Source organism: Chiloscyllium plagiosum, unplaced genomic scaffold (assembly GCF_037043375.1).
Source record: "Chiloscyllium plagiosum isolate Xiang-an unplaced genomic scaffold, Cpla_swu_hap1 HiC_scaffold_10, whole genome shotgun sequence".
NCBI lineage: Eukaryota > Metazoa > Chordata > Chondrichthyes > Orectolobiformes > Hemiscylliidae > Chiloscyllium > Chiloscyllium plagiosum.
The window spans coordinates 92,233,408-92,245,698 of record NW_028270148.1 but is presented as its reverse complement, the minus strand read 5'-3'; the positions used below and the strand labels follow the sequence as shown (position 1 = coordinate 92,245,698).

Sequence of the window (12,291 nt, the reverse complement as noted above, 5' to 3'; positions counted from 1 at the left end):
CAAGTTATATCAGATGATTGTAGCAGTTATGGGTTTAATATTTTTTTAGCACAAAAGGATTTGTTAGATTTGTTTGGGGAGAAGGTTCAAGGGTAGATGGTTTGAGAAACAGTGATACCAATTTCAATCCTATTCACCCCAGTCTTGCTACTTCACAAAGTGAAGCCGGATTCTATCTTCCTTCTCCATATTGGAATATCCTAGCAACTGCCAATACTTCCAGACTGCGGTTCTAAATTCCTCACCCTTGCCCACATTATTGCTGGAACCCAGAAGGTTCTTCTTCATACTGTTCTCAGTTCTCCTTTGCTCTCAAGCCACAAAATAACATGTCCCCTGTTTCAACTTATCAGAATCTCTCAAGGTTTTCAAATTCCAAGGTTGCTGTTCATTCCCATCCCACTGGTCCTAATTATTTCATACAATTCAGGTATTGTTGGCAAGACTAGCCCTATGCAACTGAGTTGCTTGTTAGATCAATTCAGATGGCAATTAAGAAGAGTCAACTATGTTGCTACAGGACAGCTAAAATAATTACTCATGTAAATCATTAAGCTAGATTTGCTTTTACATGCAGGAAATAGCTTCACATTCATCATGGCTGATAATCAAAAAAAAGCCACTGGATTTAGGTCCCCTGCTGTTGTGTTGGGATTTGATTGGTAATTCAGAAGCCTAATTACCATATTGCCTCATCAAGCATGTTCCAAGAAGTTCCTGTTGCAGTAATTTGAGATCCAATTCACAATATTCCCTGATCAAACATTCCACGGCCCACCATTCTGAAATTTGACCAGCCTGAACAACGCCAAAGAATTACAGGTTGTTTTGCTATCATGCGCATTTTGTTAATGTGAATTCACTGTAACGAAATTGATGAATTGGGAACAGTGTTTCTAAAGTGCAAACTCTTAAAACTTGTTGGCTATTACGCAGTTACATTAGAAACAGCACTTAGTGTTGGCAAAGTGTGATTTTTCTATAACAGAGGGTTGCACAAGAACACAACCATTGCATTATAGAACTACCTGTACAACCAGTAGGTTTGTCCGAACACAAAAGGTCTCTGACAAATGCATGCAAATTTAGAGAAAGTCACAATTCTCAGGACAATTTATTTATTTCTATTTCCAGATACAAAAATGTAATACACTTCAACAGGTCTGAGAGGAATCTGATATTAGAACAAAAGAATACAACACAGTTATGCAGGAAAATAAATGCAGATTACTAGATTTAGTATCTACTCTAAGATGTGTATTCTTTAAAAAAAAATCAGGCCTACCCGCGCCAAATATTTTCCACAAAGGGGGAAAGGAAGCATGAAAAATTAATTTAGAAATAAGCCCTTACATTTAAAATCAAATCAAAATCCCACAAAGAATTAAGATTCCCATACAACTTCAAAGAATGTAAACAAAAAACATTCATTCTAAAGTTCTGCTTTGCAACTTAGTCATTTCGGTCAGGACTTGCACTTCTACGAGAGTTTTCAGATGGTGTACGACTGCAAGAGAAAAATAAAATTCATCACATTAAATTTAAAAATTAGAAAAATTAATTTGATTTTTACATCTTTATTTCATGTGACTCAATTTCCTTCAGCTTATTCTCAGAGTAAAACTCACTGGTTTATTAACTGTGATGATGCTGTTCCTTTAACAAGGTTATGTTCTTGTTTTTTTTTCCTCCCAGAGGATTCCTAAACACAGACTTCAGGAGGTCTCGTTTTGGAGAGCTTTTGGGCTAGTTTGATTATAATGGACATTAATATGAAACATTTTTCCTGAAACAAACAAAAATACTTGCACAATGAAAGGGGAGTGGCCAGTTCTCCCAGTTCAGCTTTTCTCTGGTTTGGTTTAGTTTTGGCTAACAGAGTTATGAAGCTGCTGGATCCAAAGATGCAGGTCCATGCCGATCCTCCCTCTCTCTGACATCTCTCCTGGAGGACTCATATATGTTAGACTTTTCCTTTTGTGCCAAGGGGTGTTCATGGGAAGTATTTGTAACAGCATCATTACGTTGGGATAATCTGTTGGGTTTTCAGACAGGTTGTTAACATAGAACAGTACAGCAAAGTACAGGCCCTCTGGCCCTCAATGTTGTGTTGATCTTTTATCCTACTCAGATCAAACAAACTGACATACCCTTCATTATACTATCTTCCACATGCATATCCAAGAATCACTTAAATGTCCCTAATGTATATGACTACCACCACCGCTGGGAGTGCATTTATCATTTTTGCTCTCTTTTGATTGTGTTTCATTCAGTAATCTTGCAAATAAATTGTTTTGTTTAAAGCTAAGTGGTTGGGACAGCTGCATCACACCTGGAATATCCACATTACACCTGCTTAAATCAACTAGCAAAGTTAGGGTCCAGGCTACTTTCTTGAAATGTTTTGAGGGGGTCTGGTTTGGTCCATAACACTGACCAACAGAACAGTTAAGGATCTTGTCACAAGGCTTTTGCCAAACTCACTTATTAGGTGACAATATTTTATGAATGAAGTTGGAATTTAATCAGTTGCATTATTATTAAGTTGCACTGAAGGCCAAATTGCAAAAATGACATTGAGTCATAGAGTCACAGAAACAGACCCTTCGGTCCAACCTGTCCATGCCGACCAGATTATCCCAACCCAATCTAGTCCCACTTGTCCATATCCCTCCAAACCCTTCGCATTCATATACCCATCCAAATGTCTTTTAAATGCTGCAACTGTACTAGCTTCCACCACTTCCTCTGGAACCAGGAGCTATAATATGTTTCTACAGCTGGAACACAATTGGAAAAGGCCATTAAATAAAATTTTGACAGATCTGACTGAGGTGTCAACTCTACCTTCCTGCCTGCCCCCCCCATAACTAGGCATTAATAACCCTTAATGTCCGATCAAAAATCTAACAGCCTCAAATATATTCAATGACCACTGCTTACCTGGGAAGAGAATTCCAAAGGTTAACAATCCTCAAGAAATTCCCCATCTCCATCTTAAATGAGACATCTTATTTTGAAACTGTGCCCCCCAGTTCTAGATTGTCCCCATCAAACTACATATCGGCGGCGTGGTGGCACAGTGGTTAGCACTGCTGCCTCACAGTGCCAGAGACCCAGGTTCAATTTCCGCCTCAGGCAACTGTCTGTGTGGAGTTTGCACATTCTCCCCATGTCTGCGTGGGTTTCCTCCCATAGTCCAAAAATGTGCAGGTTAGGTGAATTGGCCATGCTAAATTGCCCATAGTGCAAATTGCCCAATGGGTCTGGATGGGTTGCTCTTCGGAGGATCGGTGTGGACTTGTTGGGCCGAAGGGCCTGTTTCTACACTGTAGGTAATCTAAACTAAAAAAAAGTAAACAGCTCTCATTCTCCTGAATACCATCCTTGTTGAGCAACTCCTTTATCCCAAGAATCAATCTAGTGAACTTTCTCTGAACTGCCTCAAATCCTTAAGACAACTAAAACACTCTACAGTACCACAGTTGTTGTTTTATTAATGTCCTGCACAATTGTAACAAGACTTCCCTACTTTTATATTCAAATCCCTCTGCTTTAAAGGCCAACAGATTCTCTGCCTTCCTAACTACTTGCTGTATTTGTACAGTGATTTTTAAAAAAATTTCATTTTCGAGGACATCTACATCCCTCTGTACTGAAACATCATCCCATCTATAACATTCAGCCCATCGAGTCTGTTCTGTTGCTCAATGAGATCACGGTTGACCTGATGATCCTTAACTCCACTTCCCTTCTTTTCCTTATAACCCTCTATGTTGCCTCAAATATACTGAATAACCCAACCTCTACAGTAAATGTATTTCACAGATTTACTACCCTATGTCCTCTAGTCCTAGACTCTCCCACAAGAGGAAGCAATCTCCCAGCATCCACCTTAAGTCCCTAAGAATCCTTATGCTTCAACAAGGTTGCCTCTCATTCTTCTAAACTCCAATGTGTACAGGCCCAACCTACTCACTCTCTTCATAAGGCACTCTCTTCATAAGGCACTCTCTTCATAAGGCACTCTCTTCATAAGGCACTCTCTTCATAAGGCACTCTCTCCATACCTGGGATCAACATAACGTACTGTCTCTGGACTGCCTCCAATCTTTCCTAAGAAAAGGAGCCAAAACTATTCCAACTGTTGTTGAATCGATGTTTTGCAGTTTTAACAAGACTTCCCTCTTTTTGTACTCTATTCCATTTGGAATAAAGATTTATTTTGCCTTCCATATTACCTGAACTTGTATGCTTGTCTTTTGTGATTTATATAATGTTTCCCTAATCTCTCTGTAGCTATCTTGCAGCTTTCTGCAGTCTCTCCATTTAAATAATTGTCTACTTTTCCATCCTTCCTGCCAAAGTGGACAAACTCTCATTTTTCCATATTATGCTCCATCTCAAGTAGTGAGTTAAGCAAGAGTATAGAATTTGTATGTGGTGTCTTCTTCATTTGAATCCTGATTTTTGACAAAATATCACACTCTGTGTTACGCTATATGCCATCTAGGAATTTGACAATGCCAAGTGTTTGAAACCTCCCATCCCAAATAATTGCTGTTCAGTGAGAACAAAGTAATTTAGAAGCTGTATTTTTAAAGTGAAATCTTTCATTTACGTAAGGGTATCTGACATGAAACAACATTATTTCATTCACTTTAATAAATTACTTTCATGAAAATGTCTAATAAGTATGGCAGGTGAATCTACTGTACACAATATTTCAATTGTTAATAGTGGATATCTTCAAGTAATAACATCCTTTAAAGTAATCTATCCTATTTAACGTAGCATACACACCTTTAACAATTTTTATCTAAATATCACGAATTAAGGCTGTGCCTAATTTGACAGATAGGATCTTAGATACAGGGTGCCATCAAATTCAGGATTACGTTACTGAAAATTGCAACTTCAGTGACGGAATGGTAAAATTGAACTTAGGTTCATGTAGAGACTAAAAATTATAGTTGTACCATCAAAATTGAAATACAATACCACATGTACTGTAAATTCCTAATTCACAAATCTTTAATTTGTTTTAAGTTGTTTGTTTGTTTAACAAAGAAAAATGCAATACCTCTCATTACTGTTAATTTAACCATGCTCCATCTAGTGGAAGATTATCAGCACAGATCATTATAATCAATGCAAAATTACAGAAAATGGCAAAACTGAAACCTATTCAATCTGCTTAAATTATGTTGGAAATTCTCCTCCTTCAAACAGTATTTCCACTTTAAAATTGTCACTTAACCACCTTTTTTGATTGACCTAATCTTTTGTGCCCCAAACCAAAGTCAGACTGTATGGTAATTGAGCATAAAATGTTACTTAAAAAATAATTCCTTACCTTCGCTTTGGTGAAAGTGATCTTGACTTTGAGCGACTGTTTTAAGAAATGAAAGTACAAAGGTTAGCAAACCATCCAGATCAATCACATATAGGATAATTCAGAATATACTAATAGTTACACTAAATAAATTTAAGATAATGTGTTGCTCTTATAACCTACTTTATTTACACTGGCGAGAAACACACTGCACATTTTACACAGTTTCCCTGCAAACAAAATACTGTTCAAGTCCTGCACACTTTTTAAATTATCTGGAAGTGTGAGCAACTTAATTCCCTATTGCTTTCACCACAACTGCACATAAGCCAACCCTTTCTCCTAAACTATAAACTGTTGAGATTGTTTAAAATTTGGCATTCTGGTATTTCAATTGATGAATGCAATATAAAAAGGTACAAGTACATTTCTTTTCACCAACATTCAAGAATATTATTTGAGGGGAGCTGGGTAGCATCATACCCCATCAGGTACCACAAAGAAAATTGCAGAGTGAAACTCCCTCTAATTTACCTGAACAACAGAATAATCTCAAAATAATATCGCCTTTTTTCAAATTTTCTGTATTAACCAACTTCACTAATTGGTGGGCAATTGTGTAGTGCAAGGGTTCAGAATGACCAAGCTGACTTAATCAAAAACTCAAATGATCAGTTTGGGCGTAATTCAAATTCAGGCCGCACCGATAAAACAATACCCATTTGGAACCTGGCTCCCATAACACAGAAAGCATTTGTGTATTTTAACATGCAATGACTAGAATGCAAGACATCCGATCACAGCTATGTTAACAGTACTTTAATAGTAGAATCCCTGAAATGACAGATAAACAGTTATACATATTAATTTTGCACAGCTATCACCAACTGGCTCAACTTTACTTTTAGATAGTTGGGAGCAAGTCCATAACTACCTTGTATGTAGTTATGGAAAACCCTGAAGCATCAGAAGCCCCACTTATAAACTGATATTGGAGGGCAAACATTAGGAAAACTTAAATGTTTTAAAAGAGTTTTATTTAGTTTCCTCACCTTCGAACCGGTGATCCAGACTGGGATCTTCTTAAGGGAGATAGAGACCTATTAAAACAAAATAAAGGTGCTAGCTGACAGCAACAAAATGTATTACCTTCAGATTAAACATATTCCCCACTTGTGAGTAAATTATTTCACATCTATGCAAGTCTCTCAATTGTCTATTTTCAACATCGTAGCAAGCCAATAGAGTTATTCTCTTTGTGCTTTTAATGTAATTGCTTATTGCAGCACCAACTCATGTCATACAATCTTTGTCTCTATATTTTTTGGACAAGATACTTTATACTGTAGAACCTGCTGAATCTCCCTCGAAAGCTCCCATTCTTCATCAGCTCTGCCTTGACTCGAGGATGGCATCTACTTAGGACCAAGAGTTTATGCCACAGGTCTTCATATGACTAAACAAACCAATTCTTGACCCAGAGATCTTTGGGCACATAGAACAGGGTATCCCATAATCCCAAGAGCAAGAGTGATCTCCTTTCCTTCTCTGCCACTGCTCTGCCTCACATTAAGGTTTGTGATCCAAAATGTGGTGCAGCTTGATGGACAAGTTGTTAACATTTTGAAAAATTGGTAGAAAGTTCCTCCCAATAACTAATGTAATTGCTGCCTGCTTGAAGAATAATGCAAAGGTTATAGAAAAGGAGGAACTTAGAATGATCAGTAGGGAAAATATATTGAACAAACTATTAAGTTTTAAGACAGACAAATCCCCAGGGCCTAATGGCCTACATCCTAGGTCTTAAAAGGAAGCGACAGAGATAGTGGATCCATTGGTTATAATACTTTAAAATTTCCTGGGTGTAGGAAAGGTTCCAGTGGATTGTGAAACTGCTATTATAAAGACCCTTATTCAAAAAGAGAGGCAGGCAGAAAGTATGAGACAACAGACCAGTTAGTTGAATATCTGTCAATGGGAAATTGTTAGAATTCATTATCACGGAACTAATAACAGGACACCTGGCAAGTCATAACCCAATCCAGTAAAGTCAGCATGGTTTCATGGAGGGTAAATAGTGTTTGAATAATTTGCTAGAGTTCTTCAAACATTTTAACAAGTGAAGTAGATAATCCAACATGTATATTATATCAGGTCTTTTAGAAGGCATTTGATAAGGTGCCACACAATAGGTTATGCCACACAAGGTCACATGGGGTTAAGGATAATTTATTAGCTTGGACAGAAAATTAGCTAACCAACAGAAAGTAGTGTTAGGATAAATGGGCCTTTTTCTGGTTGGCAGCATGTAACTAGTGGGGCACCACAGGGTTTAGACCTCAAGCCCCAACTATTTACAATCTACATTAATGACTTGAATGCAGACATAGACATGCAGACAAACCAAATTTGCAGATGACACAAATCAGTCAGAAATTAAATTGCAATAAAGAAACAAGAAATTTACCAATGAATTATGGACAGATTTTGTGAATGGGTCAAAATTTGGTAGATGGTGTATAACAGAAGTGTGAAGTCAGCCTTTGTGGTCAGTGGAACTGAAAGGTAACCCTATTGACTAAATAGAGAGAAACTTCACAGTACTTCAGTGCAGAGGGATCTGGGTGTTTTTGTACATGAATCACTGAAACTGAATGAGGTATGGCAGGGAATAAGAAAGGCAAGTGGAATTTTGGTATTCATTGTGAAAGTAATAGAGTATGAAAGTATGGAAGCGTTGCCATAACTGTACAAAGCATTAGTGAGGCCACACTTGGAGTACAGTGCAGAGTGTCTTCATGCTCTTAAGGGAGGCTTTGCAGACAGTTCAGAGGTGATTCACTAGATTGATACCAGAGATCAATGGTTTGTCTTATGAAAAAAGATTGAACAGTTTACACCAACGTTCTCTAGAATTTAAGAATGAGAGATCTTATTGAGGAATGTAAGACACCAAAGGGGACAGACAACATAGATGTAGAGGATGTTTCCTCTTGTGAGGCAATCTATAACAAGAGGTCATAGCTTTAGGATAAGGGATAGCAATTTAAAATAGGTGATGAGAAACTACTTCTCTCAAAGGATCATGAATCTCTGGAATTCACTTCCCCAGAATGTGGCGGATGCCAGGAAAGAGTATTGAGGGGCTGAATTGTTCCTAGTACTTCTTCCAGGTATTTACTATCTTTATCCTTCGTAATACGAAAGGTCATGGTTTAGAGGGCACTGTTGAAACAGCTTTCTTCAAATAGGCTTCTAAATTTTACTTTAACTAGGCATCATATTTGACTCAACTGTATCTGACACAGCCCCTACGTAATTGACAACTTATCAAATGTGCACCTGTCAATTATTAGAATGGAAGGAGAAAACTAAACTAACCTGCTTCTCTGTCTCGACAGAGACCTGGATCTGGACCGTGACCTTGATCTAGACCTATGAAGAGAAACAAAAGCATTGACCCTTTTGGTGATATAGGAAAAGTAGGCTACTAGGAAATATTCACAGGGCACATTGGGAAAAAAAACACTTCAAGCATCTACATGTCACCCATAAAGAAATTCAAGTCAAGTCAACTCCAGCAAGGCAGTGCCATTACAATAATTTCTGAGCAGTGAGGAAATTTTGCAATTTAGTTTGCATTGTAAAGAACTCAATCTTTCCTGGAAAGAACCTAGCTGAGAATAAGCTTAAAAATAAATCGCGTATTGTTATCATTTTGCAAGCATAAAAAAAGACAATTTTCAACAGTTTAAAGGTTTGCTGCAGAGGAAATTTTTGACTCATTTCTACTGGGGACAGCCAATCGTTTTCAGGATTTTATGAAAACTGAATCACTAACTATTCTAAAATCTGTTGAAACATATAACATAGCTCCTATTTTAAATCCTTTTCATGGAACGAGGGGGTTACTAGCCAGGCCAGCATTTATTGCCTACCTCCAACTGCGCAGAGGGTAGTTAAGAGTCAATCATAATGCTGTGGGTCTGGAGTCACAAGTAGGCCAGACAAGGTATGGATGGCATATTTCCTTTCCTAAAGGACAGTTGCGATCCCAATGGGCTTTAAATAACAATCAACAGTTATTACATGTTTGCCACTAGACAAGCTTTTTGTCCAATATTTCAATAGAAATTTCACCATCTCCTATGGTGGGATTCGAATTTTGTCCCTTGATTTTGAATTACTAGCCCAGTGACACTACCATGACGCCAATGTCTCCAAGAGTTTGCAGGGATAATGCATCAAAGAAAACTTAATATCATAGGATAATGTTTGTGGTCAGACAAGAATCCCAGTAAATACCAATTTTCTTTGTTACAAAGGGTGCCACATTCAAAATTCTGTAAGCTATCAATAAAGCAAGTTTAGTAGACAGATAATTTGTACACATCTAATCTCTTACAATTCCCAGAAGCTGATAAGGGCAATAATGCATTTGCATGCTGTGATTACATCAACTTCACATTACAAGAATATAGTAAGGGATTTGCAGAAATGAGCACCTACATAATCACGTGCATTAGATGACAATCAGCTTCTGTCTACAAACACCAATTCTGCTCGAGATGGTAGGGATAAAAAGCTACAGATTTTGGGCTGTACTAGCAGATAATATATGCAAATTACCTTATATCATCCCTCTAAAATACAAGTGAAGCTTCATACAGACATGCCTTCAAAAATATTAAAAGTCAGCATTGCTGGCAACGTCAACATCATTTTCATACAAACTCAATAGCAAAGTGGCAGCATTAGTACATTTTGCTTTTGTTTTCCCAGATGTAGCACTTGCGCACCATTCAATGTTCTGGGTAAACTGTGTTGCTTCATTGCAGTCTCCAGAATAGCTGAGAAAGATTCACATCAGGTGTCACAAGTCAACAAAACCATAATAAAGCCAGAAGACTTAAAATAAATTCTTAAAAATGATGCAACTGAGAAAGACAGAATGAAGTCTGCAGCTAAGATTACCAATTACTAACACTCAATTTCGACCATTACACGGAGTTACTATCAAATGAAAACCAAGAACTTTCTAGAAAGAACATTTACAGAACCAGTTAAAAAGGGAGGCAATAGCCTAACAATATTATCACCAGACTGTTAATCCAGAGACCCTAATCAATGTCTGGGGACTCTGGTTTGAATCCTGCCACGCAGATGGTGGAATTAAAATCCAATAAAAACATGGAATTAGGACTCCTAATGAAGACCATGAAACCATTGCTGATTGGTTCATTAATATTCTTTCAGGAAGGAATTCCGCTGCCCTTATCACATGACTTGAGACCGACAGTAATGTGGTTGCCACTTAACTGCCCTCTGGGTAAAAAAGTGCTGGCTGACCCAGTGACATCGACATCCCATGAACAACAAATAAAAATACTAATATTACATTAAATAGTTCCATTTCAACAGTATCTTTCCATTTGGCACATTGAAACTATAACATCCAAACAGCATTGCCATGCTTCATCTTGAAGAAAAACCCAATAGTCAAAAGCCCACAGTAAAGGTGGTCATAAGCTGAAGCTTAGACACAAAGAAAGGAAGTAGCCTGGCAACAGTCAAAAAGATTAAGTAAAAATAGGTTACAATTTGCCCAAATGTAAAGGTAGATTGATAGTAAATGACTATATTGACCAAAATGCTGTCATCTACATGCATGCAAATTAAGAGAAAGATTATTTGTATAAAACTCAAAGTTTGCAGCACCAAATTACTTAATATATTTCTTATAATGGCAACTTCTCAGTGTCGCACTAACAAATAAGTTCTTTCATTGCAAATCAAATTTCTCAAACAATTATCAGGCAACAAAGTACATATGCCTAAATCCCAGTGATTGCACCTATGGGGAATAAAAAACACAATTTGTAGTATCATATATTTCAAAAACTGGAAAAAGGAAGAAAATGAAAAATGTTCACTCACCTGGACCTTTTAGGAGAGAATGACCGAGACCTTCTTGGAGAGAAAGACCTGGACCTCCGAGGAGAAAAAGACCTGGACCTAATTTAAAAATAGGTCATTTTAAAATGGATATGTAGAAACTGAAGGCTTCATTTCTCAAATCTTAACCTGATAATCAAAGATATACCTTCTGCCACGACTACGGCTGTGTGAACGGGTATACCTTCTTCCCCGTGAGCGTGAACGTGATCTAGTCCTAGACCTGGTTTAACAGAAGAATGCAGTATTAAATTTAACAATTCAGATTTAAAATCTTGGAATACCTCTGCTGGAGTCAAAACAAGATTGCTACAATATAGTATGCATTTGTCAGTTTGAAGACAACGTGGGGCCCTATTTTTTAGATTAAATCTACATAACGTAGATTCAGTTAAAAGTTTTACATAGTTTTTAGTATTCTGTGCATTGTAAAAACACTTTGTAAGTGGTACGTAAAGTAAACCTTGCAAGTTTGCAGGTCAGTCGACCCTCTCTTTGGACCAAGGTCTAGCAGATCTAGGCGATCTAGAAGTATCTATCAGACCATCGCAGCATCTAGATGTTCTTCAATCTAACGACGATCAAACTGACAGCCAAATGAGCCAAAGTGAGGCTTGATTGACGCAGGATGGTTTGTCTACGAGGGAATGCGGTCAATCTGGCGTTCCTCTAGAAAGGGGCCCAATTGAAAGCCAATTTACAGCATAACGGCGATCACCTTGTCTCATTCTCAAACATTTTCTGCCCTCAAAAGAATCTTAAGGTGAAGCTAGTTGTAGCAGGTTCTCGAGGGGATCTGGCCTCATGCCAATCACCGTATGCTCTAGGCGCATCAAAACTGTTGGATTTGCTAGATGCCTTAGCCTGATATCATGAGGCTCACGACATTCTGAATCGCGGTGACTGACTCAAACGAAGAAACCTGAAAGGTTTGGACCAGGTGGATCATTAATATTCAAAACATTCACAGTGAAACTCAAAAAGTCAAGCAAAAATTG

The 12,291-nt window shown here is 37.7% G+C and overlaps 1 protein-coding gene across 3 annotated transcripts in view; it reads right to left on the bottom strand.

Moving 5' to 3' along the window:
- Nucleotides 1-1,095: 1,095 nt before the first annotated feature.
- Nucleotides 1,096-12,291, bottom strand: part of srsf7b (serine and arginine rich splicing factor 7b) — a 28,284-nt gene continuing 17,088 nt past the window's right edge. For 2 of the 3 annotated variants that reach the window (XR_015758502.1, XR_015758503.1), the window contains 7 exons: nt 11,442-11,516; nt 11,276-11,353; nt 8,720-8,773; nt 6,391-6,438; nt 5,360-5,395; nt 1,810-2,035; nt 1,096-1,507 (listed from right to left, as the gene is read on the bottom strand). Coding sequence is in view for 1 of the 3 variants with exons in the window: in XM_043696402.2 (XP_043552337.1) it covers nt 1,453-1,507; nt 5,360-5,395; nt 6,391-6,438; nt 8,720-8,773; nt 11,276-11,353; nt 11,442-11,516 (346 nt within the window). In the remaining 2 variants the exon portion in view is untranslated. The remainder of the gene's footprint in view (nt 1,508-1,809; nt 2,036-5,359; nt 5,396-6,390; nt 6,439-8,719; nt 8,774-11,275; nt 11,354-11,441; nt 11,517-12,291) is intronic. The other variant, XM_043696402.2, reaches the window with a different exon arrangement.